We start from the raw sequence: 18,970 nt of genomic DNA on the forward strand, positions 1-18,970 counted from the left end.
TTTTCGGCGTTTTCGAAACTTTACCGACGAGAATAAACTGCGGCATACATCCCGGAAATTTTGGGCCCAAAATGAAAGAACGAACGCGGGGTAAACTTGGTTAATTCTTCGCGGATGTCGAGGGAATCGGCGGCGAATACCTCTGGGAGCAATTCACTAATGAAGGGTGGACGGTGTGGTTTATTCCTCGGGGAAGTTACACGCTCGGCTCCGCCCATCGGGGAAGAGGCATCTTCGAGGGGGAGGCGCCGCCGAGCAGCCGCGACCGCACTACGTGTTTTATTGCTGTTTACACATATGCTGTCCTAACACCCACGCCGGCAGTAACCCGGGCTATATGTAAACAAAGTTGCGGTAATTATACCGAAACCGCGGTTCCCGGAACAGTCGCCTTTTTCTATCCACCCTCGGCACCGCTCACACGAACGATTCCCCCGATGCCGACGACGCTTGTCGTTTCAGTTGCTATACCGGTTCTCTGCACGCTAGTGTGCATCTTCTTATTGATGCGGTACTGGGGTCAGAAAATGACCTTACATTTAATCGTTAGATTATGTTTTTGATTTTAAAGGAAATATTCTTTTTTTGATTTCTTTTCTTCTTTTTGCTGGAACGATTAGGTAGGAAAAATTCTGTTCCGTTGCCGGAAAGATTCATGGAAAGTATAATTGGTAGAGGATATTTGGTTGTACTTGGATAGAAGAAGTTATTCAAGGTTGAAAGATTTTCTATTTTTATTTCGGAAAATCTTTTTTGTTCAATCTGAAGAGAAAATGTGTTTAATTGATAACAAATTTTGTTCGATTTTAAAGTTGTTGTACGTATATCCAAGTATTTCAAACACGAAAAAGGAGTTCACAGCTCCATTATTCTTTACGCAATTCTGAACAAAAATACTCTGATGAATTTTCATTTGACGACGATATGAAGAAATGGCATGGACTATACGAAATCGCAATTGTAAATTCGTAGAATTCATGCCATTTCTTTGTTTCTGCGTCAACTGAAAATGCATTGGACTGTTTTTGTTCATAGTTCTGTGTAAAATGGGGCTACTTGGGGATATTTGAAGGTACACACGTGAACGTCAAAATCGACCAGGTCACCCCCTTAAGAAATTCAGTTGATTTAGAAAAAACATCTTTTAATTATTCACGGGTTTTCGGTCAGTCAGCATTCAGTAAAAATTTCGATCCGGCTGCAATTCGAATGTGTTGGATTTTAATTTTAATTAAATTTCTGGCCCGTAGGTTTCACCATTCACGAGAAATAGGTTGATCGATTTTATCACGTTTTCGGATCGAACTTCTGTCTTTGAATTTTCAGCGCTTGCTGGTGCCGCAAAAAATATGAAAGAATATGTTTTTGCATGTGCAAAAACGTCTGTCGTTCCGAACATGAAACATACGTTTTAAGGTTGATCTTCAGGAATTGCCTGCATACCTACGCGAAATTCTGATATTTTCAATCCGTACGTACGTTAAGGATGAAACTGAAGCTTGGAGTCATAGTTAGCGGCCAAACATGTTAAACTTTTTGGAAATACAAAGATGTTGTTTAGTTTTATCCTCATAATTCTATGAAAGTATCGGGGGTTTAAGGTATATCATAAAATTTTGATTTTCGGACATCATTACCTTATTCGAATGAATATTAGAACGTTTGGCCGCTAATTCTGACTACTATAGCTTCAGCCTCTTAGGTTGAGGTCATGAAAATAATTTCTTTTTTCTTTTTTTGGTATGAAAAAGTAGACGTTTTGAAATTTTTTGAGCGGAGTGGAAATGGCATTATAGAAATATGGTTTTTTTTTTCTTTCTTTTAAATAAAACGAGCCAATGTAGGTTAAAATCGAACGAATCTAATGCATTTTGAACTATTTTGGAGCGTGTTGAAATGACGTATCGACAAATCTAAGTTTCTGTACATAATTCCAATACTTTCGAGTTTCAAATTTTCTAACCAGTTAATGTAGCACTCTCTCCTGATGAAATCAGTAAAAAGTATCGTTTTCAGCTCAACCAATCTCTTTATACCACAAATGTAAAGATACGTACTTATTTCGCTTTCTAATTCGTGGAATTTCATGGTTTCGTTATATGGATATATGAGACCAATATCAGGAACGTGATATTAGCAAAACCAGAACCTTTTTCGTACCCTTCGTACAAAATGGAGGATTAAGCCGACCTTCCAAGGTCTCAGAAGATAACTTATATATAACATATTAATATTAAAATGACGCCAGTCGACTGTCGTCTATTTTGCAAAATTCGGCGAAGAAACGAGTGAATAATAAACTTTTACCTACATGTAACGCATGGAATGAAGCACCTTTTGGATTCGTGAAAAAAAAAAAATCCTATACTTAGGACAGATTTCAAGTTCGGCGAAATCTAACGTTTAGATCGTCTTCTAGCAAAAAATAAAAAGGAAAAAAAAAAGAAAGAAAGAAATACAAAAACTCCCCCAACCTGAAACAGTATAATTCTTATCTACACGTGTGATGCATGGGTATGAGCTACACTCCATTCTCGTTGATGCTACGCGTCGCGAAGTCGTCGCTGGCCGACTTCCATGGCGTGCTACGTGCTACGTGCTACGTGCTACGTGCTACAGCAGCTCTTATTTGTGTAATCTTTCACGATGGTGCAGTGAACGTCTGTCTCCCCGCGCCCTCGCTTAATCTCTTAGGATAACAACCAAATATTAAAAAATAAATCACCTCGTTATTCCCGCTCTTATATCCCCGGGACTTTCCTTACGTGCTCTGCAGGATTAGCTCACTGTCTAACTATAGACCTCGAGTTCATATATCTTTGCTGAGATTTTCTCAGGCGTTGACTGCACCGTTTTTGTATTATGTGTATACAGACAACAATTGTCATTATTATTTTTATGCACACTACTCGCGATTTATAATTATACTCGTACAAAACAAACATTGCTGTTTAAAACGAGGTCCTTCTTTCCTGCTTGGGTTTAATTCTTCGCATCCATATTTTTCGTATGATTGATTGGAAATTCTTTTTTTCATCTCTGCTGTATAGGATCACTGATATGCTGTACCAAGTGTGGTTCAAACTTGGACATGGATTTTTGAAACAAGCATCTGTTTTGAATATGAGTCTTGATCGTTGATTTATTCTCAACAGCGTGCACGCGTCATAAAAGGGAGGGTTTATACAGTACAGCCGAGATGTATGGGGGAAGTCTTCAGAATAAGTATCGTTTTATTACAGTAATTTGCTAGTACATTCTGATGGTGCATTGCAGGTCGTATAATAACATTCTTCATAAGAACGTGTCAATGAAAATAATATTGATGGTAGTAAATTTAACGATCGAGAGTTGTGGGGAAACAATATTTCCTTATATATTCATAGTGAAAAATTTGAAACCCACGAATTACCGATAGCGTCTAATTGTTTAGTAATTTTTTAGCAGCTGTATCGTATTATATATATCATACTTTAGGTATAACAATAATTGTTGAGCAAAGATACTTCAAAATCATTTAAAGATATCCTGTTACTTTTTGGGGTGTAAATTTTTAGTATAAAATGAAATTGAGAATTAAACCGATATTATATATATATTTCATAAGTTTTAGAATTTGATGGTAGAATATCGTAATAATTAATCGATAGTGTATAATTCTTGTGGTAATTTTCATGAGAAAAGTTATGTGATCACGTATCGCATCTGAGGAAAGGATCACTTCTAAACAATTAGAGAGCAGTGGATTCAGGATATAAAAAGTAGTTTGTCTGATTAGTCCCGAGAAAGGCTTTTATCTCAAATTATATTTCAATTCTGACACGTGGTATCTTCTCAATTTTACATGGGCGTCTTTACATAGGTACTTCGAAAGCTGTGCAGTCTAATTTGTATAAAAAAAAATTCCGTCACTTCTTCTGTGGTATCGAGCTGCAAAGTGTGTATATTAAACTGTGCCAAAAAAATTAAGTTGTCGAATTTAAAGCTGTTAAGTCAATATGTTATTGAAGGAACAAAATGAGAGCAATTTTAAAAGGTTTCATTCAATCGGTTCATATTTAGAAATCGCGACACTCTGAAAGGTGTATTTTTTTGATTATTTACGGCATTTTTAGATAGAAAAATTTAGCACTTCAACATACGTAATTATTTATTATTAGGTACAATTTATTGTCAAAATTTAGTGAAATACATAATAGTCAATAGTTGAAAGATGTTAAAGTGAATATTTATTTAGTATTATGATTGTTAATAATACAATTTCTAAAGGTGCTCTGAGCGTCGATTTTCATTTCTTCAAAAACACGTGACGTTTGTTTTATTACTTAACTTCATCATACGACGACTTTTGGTTTTAGACTCATGTACAGTACGCAGAAGAATAGTTGTTGATCAAAGTTTATCGGATTAAAAGAAATAAAAATAAATAATTGTCAATACAAACAATATATTAAGTAAAATTGCAAAGAATAATCTTCAAATTAGTGAAATAAATGGTGGAAAAAAAATAGTTTCCACTTTCGGATATGGCCTAAAACGATCGTATTTGGTTGAAGAATTTTTGTAAATGTTTGCGAGAAAATAAAAAATTTTTTTCTGTTTTGAGGTTTGAAAATTCAAAAAACAATAATTGTTGGAGAAAAAATCTGATATAGCTCAAGAGTACTATTTAGAGTTAGGACAATCGTATAAAAAATTATCAACCGCATCAAAAATTGCGAGGGAAAACCATTGCTTGAGTTGGCATGGAATACCTCATGTCTAAAGTGCCAATCTCAGGAAACTGAACAAAGTGCACATCCGTTAAGTTTTTCGACTTATTAGACAGGCTGGTCAACTTTATCGGGCTGGAACTCGGCACGAACTGGCAATCCGTGCGAATGTCTCGAGATTATGATGACTCAAATGCTGATTCGTTAAATTTTGGCCCCCTCGAATGCCCTATACAACATAATCTCGAAAGATATGCAAATTTCGATGGCTTTCAGTCTTTAATAGTCAGTCTTACATACTGGTTTGGAAATTCTGGTGGTAAGGACGATCTCACTTAGTGAAGTAAATAATAGTTATAGTTTCATATTTTCGTGAATGCCGCAAGCTTCTGACATACTGGCTAATGCTATTGTTTATTTGTACACACGCATGAGAATGCGTCATTTAATTTATCAAGTGAATCAAAACCAAGATAAAAAGTTGATGGCTAGAAGCAATTTGTCGAAATTGACAAAAAGTTAAACACTTTGATAACAGATACGCGTGTGGGTTACTGTACTTTTTTCTCTCCTATTATTGTTTATGATTGGCGCAAGCGTAAAGATATATACACATATTTATATTTATAAAACCAACTGGCAGCCAAAAACCGAAAATTTCAGGTTTTGCAGTATTGAGTGAGCCCCTTTCCACCATCGAAAAAAGGCGGAGCGTTCAGACATGAATATGTATAACTATGTATGTACATACAAGTTTGTGACTGAGATTTTAACCCGACGAGCAGGCAAAATATTCGGAACGATCTAGTTGGATCACATGACTTGACGTATGCGCATTTGTTTATAGAGCTGAATTGGCAAAAAGGCAACTTAAGGTCGACTTTTTTCGCCCATCCTATAGTCGACTTAAAATGCTGACATATAGACGACTTTTTGGAGCCGACTTTAAGTCCAGTTGAAAACGCCGACGTATAGTCGACTTATATTAACTGGCTATTAGCCATATTTCAGATGATTTTCAAGTCAACTAGGAATCGGCTCTAAGTCGGCTAGTGTACTGCAGATGGCGCTAATGGCGTAACGCCCGAGATGTTATGGGTAACCCCGTAACCTCGCGTGACGCGGAAAATAGTACATTGTGTATCAAGGGCGGAAAGGCGGCGATTTTGACGAGTGTGAAGGTGTGAAGGCACGAGCGAAGCGACAAAATCTCATTCCGCCCGTGGTCCACACGGTATTTTTTGTCCGACCCGTTTTGAAAACGCGAAATACTAATAAAAAAAAAAAAAAAAAACTGCAGTGCCATTGAGTTGTTTCGCTATATCTATACACGGGAAAGAACGAAGCGGTAAATGTATGGTTAGTACAATTATTTGAATCTTATTTCATACATTTTGGCAGTAGGTATTATCTAATATGACCTGATCACAAAAAAACTCGGAGGTTATCCTCGTGGGTGGGTTTAATGTTCAAGGGGGGGAAGGGAAGGGATGTCCAGACACCCCAGACACCCCCCCCCCCCCTCACCTAATAATATACTTTTTCATGTTTTATTGTTGTTAACGTCTCCACTCTTTAGCGATGTTCGAATTTGCCAAGTCACAGACTGCCTTACCGACGCGTCACCAACTGATAATACGTATTTGTAACGCTAAGAGGCGCTGTATTCGCTTCGGTCAGCGGTCTGATTCCATTGCGTTCGCTCGAGCCGGGCGGAAAGTCCGTGTCCGCCCGCTTCAGCGAATATTAGTTTGAAACGCGTTACTTCCCACCCGCTCTACATGCATAAAATGACAAGTTTTCATAAGGGTCGTACAAAAAATTTTACAAATGTTATTATCAAGCAAGTTTTAAGCACGGCAGTTATTTGCTAAATTGTGTGTTCATAATCGTGACATAAAAGTGATAAAAAAAAGTGTCTCAAGAACCGAAATTTAGCCGAATATCTTTTTATCTTATCTGCAAACGCACAAAAATTTACACAACTTTCAGTTTTTCGTGAAAACATAACCTCGTCAGTCAGTGGCGTCTGTGGTTCGTTCGAAGGCACGTTTTAACACTTTCGTATTGATGTAGCCTTCTTACTCACGGAATCCACCAATTTTGCGGTGATGACGATGGCCGTGATCCAATGGTGGTAAATCGGTAGATTAGAATGTTATTTGCAACCGGAAAGGATAGAGGTAGTTCCAATGATTGTAAACAAAGTTTGCACCTGTGCTATCCTCGCCAAGTTAGTCACCGATGTTTTTCATGTTTTTAGTGTAGGGTAATTAATCTATGAGTAGGTATTTCAGTTTTATTATTTTAAAGAATGAAAATTTTGGATTCAGATTGCTGACGACAAAACTTCGTTTCCCTCAATATGCTAAGCTAAAATCTTGTCTCACAAGTTCGTATTTTAGTTTTATCTTGAAACAGAAATTAATTGAAATCGTAGAATTAACGGAGGCGACATAATTTTGACGTGTCGTCGTCATTGCAATATTAAAATTAGTACTGTATTAGTGAACTCACGCATCTCTAATAGTCGACTTACAGCTGACTCTACGTCGACTTGAGAAAGTCGGTGGTCAAGTCAAATTCTGCTTTTTAAGTCGACTTAGGGTTGGCTTAAACCGGGTCACAAGCCAGTCAACTATATGTCGACTTTTCGGCGACGAGTAGTTGACGATTTTAGTCGACTCAGAATATTCTCTGCAGACGCTGAAGACGCTGATTACTAATCTGAAACCGGGTTACAAAAATTCAAACTAGCGGATCCAATACGGCGGACGAAAATTTCAAATTCGACTGAATCCGTTGAAAAAAATTCTGTCCGGGGGTTTTCGGGGTTGCTATTACCAATCCGAAATCAGATTTTGAAAATGCAATATGGCGAATCTAATCAGTGACCCTGAAAGCCATCTTTTTTTTTTCTTACCGTATTCGATTGAATATGAAATTTTCGTTCACCATATTGGATCCGTCATCTGGAATTTTTCTCAAAAACTACTGCATAAACTTTTTGACTAAATTTGATTAAATTTGAAATTTTCGTCTGCCGTATTGGATCCGCCATCTTGTATTTTTGAAACCTGTTCTCAGATTCGTAATCAGCGATCCCAAAAACCACAGATACTATCTTGTTATAAAAGTTGACTCAGCATAATAATGTGTGGCTCAAAGGGTTAAACGGTAGCTTTCGGAATTAGTGTGATAAAAAAAAACAGTTATTCACTATTCCATTGACGTAAAATTATGTAAAGTCGTATATGCTAATGAAAATTTAAAATCAATATGTATTTCAAATATTCAATAAATTAAATCAATAATATAACAACTGAACAATGGTTCTTCATGACGATTAGTCTTTTTCTGTTTTTTTTTTCGTGGGGAGCTCTATCGTTCCTTATCAATATATATAAGTCGTTATACAAGGAGAGTTCTGGATACTTATCCTTGTTACCGACACTCATTGGATTCTTACCCGAGACTCAAACCCTTTTCCGTAACGACGCACTACTTCCGTCACCACAATCGACCTTGCCGACGTTTTTGTTCTGCCGTACCGACGTTTTATCAAGCGAAGGTTACAAACAGCGCTGTCCCTTCAAAAATTTGCTCCATTTCTACTCTATCGACGGTCGAGGTTTAGCATAGACGTAAACCTTTTTCTCTGGAATGTTTTACGATGTCGTTCCGATTACCTTTATTTGTTCCCATGACAATCTTCTTCTAGGAATGCCGTGCCGAAGAATTGTTTTCGTCGATCCGGTTTCCTGTTTGATATTGTCTACCCCCCATATTTTTTTCCGCATACTTCCAAATTGTGACTCGTACTTACGAAAATCGTCTTCGCTAACCCCGTTTTTGTTGTGCTGCCTTCCGTTGGAGGGTAAACTTCTGTAAAATGTTCTTACGGTGACCCATAGTTTCTAGAATCAAACATAACTTGAGTGCCCATAAATGCTCCTCAGAATGACTAGGGTAAGGATACTGAATTAACTTTTGACTATGTCTGAAAAAATCTTTATTAAATAATTTCAGGTTATAGCTGAAATAAATTTACTCTATAATGTCAGAATAAAATTTTTTTTTCTTCAGCAATGTGGGATTGTTCTTGTAGATTCTAATAAAATACACTAAAAATATTTTATTCAAATGAGTCACTTCTGTGGGTATAATATAAATAGACAAATAAATTATACAATTGATCTTGTATCCGAATGTCGTGTAATACATTGTAAGTAGATACATTATTTTATTTTTCGACTTAATATATGAATAATTATTTTGCGTAGATCACAAAATCTAAATCAGTTTAGTTTTGTTTTCGCACTCGTCAAGGACAATGAAAAATGATCTGCGGTAAAGAAAATACTTTTGTTTTTTAATAAATCAAATACTAAGTTTATATTCTTCGGTGGTATCGATTGCATGGTGCAATAAATTGTGACGTTCTAAGAAATCATAAATTGATTTTCTGGTGAATCTAGCTGTTGGCGTTGCTTGTCAGATCTTCCAGCATGGCTGCGGTGGCAACAGGATTGTCAGTCGGCACCTGGGTGAGAGAAAAAGGTGAATTTTGAGATCATGGATACCTTTTTTCTCGAACAAATAGGCTTTGCAACGTGGTTGTGGAATTCGGAAAGACGTGATCGAATCCAAAATTATCGCGCAACGACTCGCGTTCTTTCACGTCGAACTCGCGGGTATCATGATTGTAAGCAATTTAATGAAATAATCAAATCTTCGAATGCAGAAGCGTACAAAGAATTCCATTCTAGCAGTAATTTGTGCTCTTTCATTGAATAGAAAATAGATTTACAATACTGCTTAGAAAGTGATCCATAGTTGTTTATTATACGCGGTAACCGATACTTTCCTTGCGACGAACTGTTCAGTCTATGCTAAATGGAGCAGTGGATAATAGCGATATATTGTCTTGAATGGTTAATGATAGGAATGAAAACACGTTATACTTATTCTGCACAAAGCGTTCTCAGTTCTTATCCTACAAGTTTCATCGCGGGAAATTGAATGAAGTCAGTTTCAGACAAATAGTGCGAGACGACTTAAGAATAAATGACCTCCATCGCTTGCGAATGAAAAGTTCGGAAGAGAGAAAACACTCTTAAAAAACCTACAGTCGTGTTCTTTGCATCAATGATAGTAAACACAAATTAAACGATGTGTCTACTTAAGGATACGCAAATTCGAATGAGGCAAGGTAACGATAAGATATGAAGAATTCGAAATTCTTTTTCAATCAGTAAGTTCAAAATGAATAAACATTTTTTTTCAAAAATATCATTGAAATAAAACAATAACAATTCTATGAAAGAGAAGAATTCAAAGTAAGAAACCTCAAAACAATTCTTTTTATATAGAATTCTAATGGATTTTCATTAATTTTCAAAGTTATTTCTTTGTTTACTACTATATTTATAATTCATCCATAGTGGAAAAAAAGAACACTTTGAAAATTCTTATTATTGAAACTTTTCTCAAGTCGTTGACATCTTTGCAAAAAGATTTATCTCTATCATATAGTAGAGATATTGTTTAATTTGTGTTTAGTGTCACAGGCGCGAATAACATTGCTACAGATTTTTTTTTAACAGGTTTCCTTTTTTTCCCAAATGTTTGGTTCCGACAGTGGAACCGATTCATTATTAATAAATCACCATGTGTCCGGATCTGTTAATCCAATATAATTTAAAGTTATTGTCCTGCTTTACGTAGCCTTCGATAACCGAATCGATAACGAGTGGGTCCCGAGATGAATTGAGCCATTGTGTCGCGTTTGGCCACTTAAGACGTTCCACCCAGAGAATTGTTCCTGTGGGGAAAAAGTTTTTCTTCGTCATTTTGCGAATCACAATATTTAGACATGTCATTGCAAAGTGGGAAAATTCTATCACTGATCAATCTGTATCCATTTCTACGGACAATGTAACGAAATTCTAAAAGTAAAGTGCAGTTTTTCATGTTGCATGTACGATGAAAAAATAAGGCATCAGTTTGATGGTATTTCATCCTATATTAGGTAAACCAATATTCTTTCACCTTAAACAGTGATCTTGAAGTCAATTTCAACTCAAAAATTTCAACAAATTATTATTCCAATCCATCAAAACTGTCGAAAACACATTTTTCCAGGTTTTTAGAAACAAACCCAAACGACTACAAAGCTTGTGATTATTTAACGCGGGAATATTGAATCTGTGTCAATTTTTTAAAATTGTTGCTTATAAATATTATTCAAGGGTATTTTTAATGGGGACAAATATCGTCTGGAAAGCTTAGAGCTATGCAACTTGTAGTGTTGTAAGATGTATAGTATTTACGTAGAGAAATTTGGTGACAATTATGTAGCTTACCAGGTGTGTCGACGATGAGATCAAGCTGCGCGGTGAATACGAAAATATTGATGTCGGTGTCGTTCAGCAAGTATTCCACTATAAAAGAAACGAGTTGGACGTGAATAAAATATAAGCAGTCAGAGAGTTTGAAACAATAAATTTGAACCTGACTGGAGCTGTCGCGTCGGTCGTACGAATGGAAAGTATCATAACGACGTGGTGGGCTGATCTAGTTCGTCGGTTGACGATTGTCACAACATCGCGTGAATTTTAGATCAGACAAGAATGAACGGAAAAAGAAAGAAAGAAAGAAAGAAAGGAAAAAAGCACAATACAACACTATACAACACAACTTTGCACCAGAAAGAATAAATTAGGTTCGTTCAACAAGCCTGGCGGAATAAACAATAGAATATATTGGGTCGTAGATTTGAAGAAACGACTATACGTGAATCCAGTTTCTAAGAAGAAGACTTAAACTTACAGCCGGGGATCGAGGTCGAGTTGCACATGTGATACGTACCCTCTAGTAGTACCTTAGTCAAATCTACACAAACCAGATTTAAACTGAAATCGGTTCTTACATCCACGTCCCTGCTGGTCTCGTAGTTTGGACACTAGAGAGATGCGACGAGACTTTCGTATTTATTTATCAAGCCGACCACCCAGAACTCCAACTTCGAATCTCCGTCTAACGCATATCGCGATTCACACACTTATCCAAAACGTCGCTTATGACAAGGTAGAGTAGATGCAATAGTTTTTGACACCTTAGTACGTTGATATAGTTGTTCGGGCCATATTCATAACTTTCAATCCGAGGTCATGGCCACAAATGGTACTTTCATCAATGTGAATACTAATTTTACAACAACAAAGCTTATCAAGTATTGAAAATTTAGGTCTCAAAACTTCGTCAAAATCCAATTCCAGTTACGAATCGCGTAATTGAAGCTTGGATGTCAAAAGCTATCCGCCATTAGAAAATAGGCAAACGATACTTTGAAATTTCGTTAATTATACCAGATTCTGATGATTGTATTACAATCACTATAGTAACTCCTATATTATAAGTCACGGAAAAAAATGTAATGCAGATTTTACATCTGCGTACTTTTTTGGAGTCATATCTACATGAATTGTGGTAGATCTACCTAAGTATATTGTAACTTCTAGTTTCGGTTCTGTAACACTTATTAGCGGATTTGTAAATCTTGTCACAATTGTTGTAGATTTAACTCCAAAAAGTGCTTTCCATATATTCACCACGGGAGATGTAAAATCCATATTATTTTTCTTTTCGTGCATGGATAGTTTTTATTTCGACTTTGATTTCATCTCGACGTTTTCGAGGACATTTGTGAACGTAGGGTCATTGCCACAGCTTCTACTTTAGATCTCATGCGAATAGTCACCAACTTGCTGTTTTCTTGCAAATGTTGAAAAAAATGATTTATCCGTTCCCGTAATTATGTCGGCTTTGATAATTGGTTAAATAACATTCCTAATGTCGACAAGTATGCTTTACCTGGACTGTAAAATATTACGTACCTTGGTCAGTTGCCGGCTTCATGAAATCGGCATAAAGGGCGGAAAATATTGTGTTGCTTTGAGCACCCCAAGTAACATTTAGTCCAAGGGCCTCTTTAACAACGCCGTTCATCAACTCGTCAAGTTGGTCGTCCCGTTCATCCCGAAGCAGAGCTTTATCCATGGCAACTAGAACGGTGAATTGAAAATCGTGTCTCATCAGTTTCTTGGAAACTTTTATACACTTCGATTGTACTACTTCCACCGACAAGAAAAGTACCTTGAAGATGTTTGAAAGAGGACGTTTTTCAACCTCCAAACGACCTTATTGGCACCTCGAAATGAATTCGTGTTTAATGGCTACAACTTATCGTAGAATGAAGAAAATGGGTGAGGTACACTCTTTAGGTACTTTTCTTGTGAGTTTGCTGTATTTCTTCAACCTGATCTACCGGTACCAACATTCTCTGGCCGAGGAACGTGACGATGGTGCCACTTTGTACAGAATATTGTAGAAGTCGATGTTGTTCGCCACGTTGATGATCACGTATTCGGTTATCCCCCATTCGGAGGTCGCGTCTGACCATCTGCCATCGTCGACTGCGTCTTGGGTTTTCTTTGCGGCTGCCTTGATTTTCTCGTATCCGATCGTGTCGACCATCCCCTAATGCGTGAAAGCGTCGTCACGTTATATTTAAAAATCAAGACTATCCGCAACACTATCATCGAAACGCCGTGAGTGAGGGTAGATCGTCGATTAGTTGGTAACCAAAATTAAACTATTTATGTTGACGAAAAGCTCAACGAACATAATTATCGAGGGGCTAATCACTTCGCCTTGGCAATTGTGGTGCGAACCTGCAGTCGGCAAAATCTTTTCAACATATATAACATTATTTGAAATTTTGATATCCGAATGTAGTTTCAGACCGTCCAAGCTGAGAGAAATTTCATTTGTTTTAGCTACTAAAAAATTATGATAAAATTGGTGTCTGCAACTAAGTAACTGTTGAATGTTGATTTTAATTGACTACATTTGTTCAGTCAAATAAGGCATTCAGATCAGATCAATGCATTCTTGCACCAACATCAAATTATCGCAATAGTTGCAAATAAGTATAGTGTAAATGACTCTAATCGAGAAAAATAGTAACACGAACTAGATTTTTAGGTTACATCCACAAAAGTCGTATATATATATATATAGAACCATGTTTTTTGGTTACAGTAAAAAATGGAAGTTGTTGAGGACCGTACGGTAACCACAACTAGAGAATGTTTTTCTCTTGATACGTGAGATCTCTTGAGAACCATACAAAAACTCCAAGACGTTATTAAAATCGTGTGTTGCCCTGAAATTCTGGCAATTCTTTGGAAAGATTGCTTATAAGGATCGAAAAGGAATTGTTTGAAAACTGAGCTCACTGGGGGACATGGAACGTCAACTTTTTGGTTTGTTTCTCACCGTGGACAGAAGGTAAGGCGCCCACGTGTTGACGGAATCCATCGGTGACAACCACGAATCACCCATCGCCACACCTTTCAATGTACTTTCAATTATCCCATTAGTTTGCGCCTGAAATTTAATCAACACAGAAATGTTTTCTTTTTTACCGATATCCATATTAACGCGTTGAAGTGAATAGCTATTTATGTGGCATGCCCATAAACCGCCTGTTTTTTTGGCAAGGATAAAGATTTCAGGACGAGCTGAAGGCGAGCCGGAAGCGAGTACTGAAATTATCCGAGCCAAAAAACGGTTTACGGGCATGCCAAATACAATATTTTTTACGGTATCGGCATTGAAAAGCAAAACGAAGAGTGAGGTTATGTCGCGATCTGTTCGACGAAGCTACTTTATTCGCCAGTTTGGAATGCGCACTTCGAACTGCGCATCAAAACTGCGGAACAAAGACTTTATTCCGCAACTTTGTTCGCTGTCGTATAAAGCGTCACTTTACAGAACGAAAACTGCCACGAAAAATGGACTTTTCAATGCCCATGCCGTAAAAAATATTGAACATGTCAGAGGTTTCACCGCTAGTTTCATTTCGTGCGTGGCGTGTATTAAGAAAATGTTTGTTTACTTTCACATTCAGTGCATTACTATTCGGTATTTGAAGATCATTTTACTATATTCCGTGATACCTTGTACCAAACGTAGGCAAACTCGGCGGCCATTTTACCCCCGTAAGATTCAGCGGTGATGTAAGTTGGGACCGTGGCGAAAGCGGGAAATTCTGTGAGGAAACCTTTGATGCAGGCGAGGAGATCGCTCGCTATTGCCGCGTTCGTTTTTGGGTATCCCGAGTATTTCTCGGCGTAGCTGAATCCCGAGCCAACGGGGTTGTCGATGAAAAGTACGTTGTAGTCGTTCACCTAAGCAGATTTAAGAGCATTTCAAGTTTTCCTTGCGATTTTAAAGATTTTTTAAAGATTCGTATGATTTTAGAGATTTCAAGGGTTCCAAAGATTTTAGAGATTTCACATTATTTCAGACAACTTTACGGTATGCAGCGAGATTTTCTTGGATTTCAAAATATTTTAAAAGATTTCATGGAATTTCAAATTTTTAGTAGACTTCAAGTTAGTAGATTTTACAAGATAAAGGATTCCGTAAAATTTCGGGTTATCTCAAAGATTTTAGCGATTTCAGATGACTTTACAGAATTTCAAGTATTTTGAAAGATGTGATAGGATTTCGTATGATTTCGTAGGTTTCAGAGATTCCACAGGATTATACAAGATTGCATAGGATTATAGGTATTTCAGGGGTTTTATGTGATTTTAATGATTCCACATGAATTTACAGGATTTTACAAGATCTCAGGGGATTTGAAGGATTTCAAATGATTTTATAAAATCGTACAATTCTTCCGCTTGAAATATAACGACAGGGTGTCTATCTCATTAAAAAACCTGCAAGTTCTGGAAATCTCAGGGAATTTTTTTCCTCCTGAACTATCCGAAAATTCTCAGGGAATTCTCCTAAAAGTGATCGATTCAAAAAATTCATTTCGCATATTTAAAACCAGTATTAATTTGAAAAATAATAATAAATAAATGCTGACAACTTCTTACGTATGTATAAGCAAAATTTTCACACAAATTGTACGAAAAATCATAAAATCACCTGGAATATCCTGGAATTCTCAGAGAATTTTAGATCCTAACTGAAATCTCGAAAAACATTCCAGAGATTATCACTTTTCCGAGCAAATGGGAGAAAGTTTCAGGAAATTTTGGACTATTATTCGCATCTGAGGATTACGTTAGTCCTCAATACACGTACCCAGCTGTAGTTTCTCTCATTTAGATCAAGGTCGAGTGGTCCCAATTCTTCAAAGTTTCCGTAACCCGTTGACGAAGCTCCGGGGCCTCCTTGGAGCCAGATAATGAGCGGCTTCTCGGTAAAATTCGTTACGTTTGCTGTGGTGTAGTAAAGCCACCAGAACATGTGCGCGTAAGGACGAACGGTTACGTAGCCCCATTCCTGCTCCCCAGATCCAAAACCTTGTCTTCCTGTCAAGGGAAAAACTCTCGATTTTTTATTCTGGTTGCTCGGAAAGATGGATACTTTTTTTCAATGTCTTTATCGATAACAACCAGATGATTCTCCAAAAGTTTTTCAAGCTGTGGCGCGTTGCGAAGAAAAGTTTCTATGTCAAAAGTTCATAGAAAAACGTTATTTAGTTACCTATAGTTTGCCAGTTAAAGTCGATGCAATTTGTTGTTAATAGTAATGAGCAAAACTCTCACATGCAATTGTTTCGATTCAGTTGACAGAAGATAAGATAATTGATTTATTATCCGTTTGTTAACAGCTTGGTATGCAGGATAACGATCTTGATTCAGACTTGTGATTAAATTTAATTTGTTATACTGATCAATTGACATTATGATAAGATACTATATGGTATAATTCTTTGAGTTTATTTGACAGGCGGCTTAATGGCTTAATCTAATTCTCTGCTAAATCGCTACTCGTTTCATTGTATTATACGTATACTACGATATAAGTACTTTGAAATAACAACGAGGTTCAATTCATCTGATTATCGGTGTCTGTGAAAATGAAAAAGTTTTATCAGTTCACCTACTTTTAGACCATAAATAAGGTATTCACTTGGCTTCTAGCTCCTGGGACATTGATTCTGGTTGAATCATTTAAACAGCAAAAAAAAGGAAAAAAAAAAATTGATCCCGTATGAGTATAAAAATGTTTTTTACGGCATGGACATTGAAAAGTCCACTTTTTGTGGCAGTTTTCGTTCCGTAAAGTGACACTTTATACGACAGCGAACAAAGTTGCGGAATAAAGTCTTTGTTCCGCAGTTTTGATGCGCAGTTCGAAGTGCGCATCCCAAACTGGCGAATAAAGTAGCTTCGTCGAACAGATCGCGACATAACCTTACTCTTCGTTTTGCTTTTCAATGCCCATACCGTAAAAAATATTGTATTTGGCATGGCCGTAAACCGTTTTTTGGCTCGAATAATTTCAGTACTCGCTTCCGGCTCGCCTTCAGCTCGTCCTGAAATCTTTATCCTTGCCAAAAAACAGGCGGTTTACGGGCATGCCACATAAATAGCTATTAAAAGGCAACGATGAAAAATAAACGTTGCACAACCTAACGCTGGTTCATGATATTAACAACGAAATATATAATACGAATCTAATAGTCAGACTGATAACGCAAATAATCATTTCTGCTGTTGATAGTCTGCTTTGATCCAGACAGTCGCGCTTCACGCTTGTCAGTATATCGGATGGCTGTACATTCAGCTCAGATACTTGGGAATTAAGGTCTGTTATAAATGTGAATTCCAGTAATTTTATTATTTTTCGAATCGATAAGAGCGATCATTTGTGGACAACATGATAAGCAAGTTGTCCCTCATTCAACGGCTAAGAATATCTATATAGTAGGTTGACATGCAGTTTCTTTATCGTACAGGAATTATCTAAGCACCTAATTCCACAGTGACATCTCATTCTAGAGATTTTTTCACAACATATGCGCATTTGCAGAAGACGGTGAGGAAATTTCATTTCAGTAATTAGGAATTTGTAATCAGTAAATTGTTTGATAAATTTTCTGAATGTTTTTTTTATTACCGATTCAATACACGAAGAAAATTTTACGCAACTCTGATGCTTTGTTTTTGGAAAAACAACGTGTTTCGGATGGGGCTTTTGACAGTTTGACAGTGTTTTAAATTGAGTCATAGTTACCGTATTTTTATAACATTAGCTAAAAATTTTCAGAAATTATATACGGTTTTAAGTCTATCTTTGTATCAAGATCTGACTATTAATATGATTTCCCAAAAAGCAAAACTGAATGGAATTGAATCAGGTTAATTTTTAAATCGAAATTAGTTCTGAATTCGTTGTGCTCTGGCAGATTCTTTTCTGACTGCATGCATGCCTCGATAATTTTGTTTTTATAATTTCTATTCATTTCATCATCAAAAGTATGTTATGTGATTTGAATTATTTACAATTAGTCGAGACGTTATTTACAAATCTGAGGGAATAATTGGGCACTTAGCGAGCGAAACTGATTATTAAGAATTCTGGATAAACATTTCCTCGTCTGGACTTCCCCATACATTATAAATGAAGAAACAGAGCATAATGTTCTATATGGATATGAGTGCTATTATCAGACTTAAACGCTAGAGAGATTAATTCTGGATATGGGGTATTCCACGCCAATTCGACCAGTTACAAACCCCGACCATCTCAAAATCATTTTATGTTTTTTTTTTTTTACATTCTACTGGGTAAAAAACGCGACCTGAAATTTTTCAAATTTTTTCTATTAAACCGTTTATTTTTTATAAATATTTAAAGTCGATTGCTAAAGCCCATGTTTAAAAATCTGAAAAAATTCTCGAAAATCCCGTAAATGACACCAAACACTCTCCGTTAAGGAAAACGTGGGCCGAATTTTTTTTCTATTTTTTTTTATCACTTAATTCGGAGTTTGAAAATTTTTAAACTCAAAATTAACACACAATCAAATCGTAAGTGTCAAACAAGTGTAAATTCACTTGTAAACGTTCGGTATCGACAATTCAATGATGCGTCACTCTAGTTATATAGTAAAGATAGTTTTGGTTTAAAAAATTTAAAAATTCCGAAATTAGCTGATGAGAACGTTTATACCTTGTTCGAGGGGAAAAAAAAAGTAAATTTCCGTTATCTGAAATTGGTCAGAAGCAGGTCTTTGAGAAATAATTGATTCTTGAAGGTAACAGCTTGGTAATAAATTCGCTTACCATTAACTCCCGTGGCGAGAAATGTAAGGGTGATTACAGTAATTGTCGGGAGAATCATGTCGTTGTGGTATAACTTCTGTGAGTGCAGCTTATTGA

At 36.5% G+C, this 18,970-nt stretch overlaps 1 protein-coding gene across 1 annotated transcript; it reads right to left on the reverse strand.

Moving 5' to 3' along the window:
* Window positions 1-9,151: 9,151 nt before the first annotated feature.
* Window positions 9,152-18,970, reverse strand: LOC124407254 (retinoid-inducible serine carboxypeptidase-like). Its single transcript, XM_046883216.1, has 9 exons — window positions 18,875-18,970; window positions 15,882-16,111; window positions 14,738-14,968; window positions 14,055-14,165; window positions 13,052-13,253; window positions 12,611-12,778; window positions 11,078-11,155; window positions 10,382-10,536; window positions 9,152-9,255 (listed from the first exon to the last, which is right to left on the reverse strand). The coding sequence occupies exons 1-9, from the start codon at window positions 18,930-18,932 to the stop codon at window positions 9,187-9,189; spliced, it is 1,302 nt and encodes a 433-aa protein (XP_046739172.1). The 5' UTR covers window positions 18,933-18,970; the 3' UTR covers window positions 9,152-9,186.

Source organism: Diprion similis, chromosome 6 (genome assembly GCF_021155765.1).
Source record: "Diprion similis isolate iyDipSimi1 chromosome 6, iyDipSimi1.1, whole genome shotgun sequence".
Taxonomy (NCBI): domain Eukaryota; kingdom Metazoa; phylum Arthropoda; class Insecta; order Hymenoptera; family Diprionidae; genus Diprion; species Diprion similis.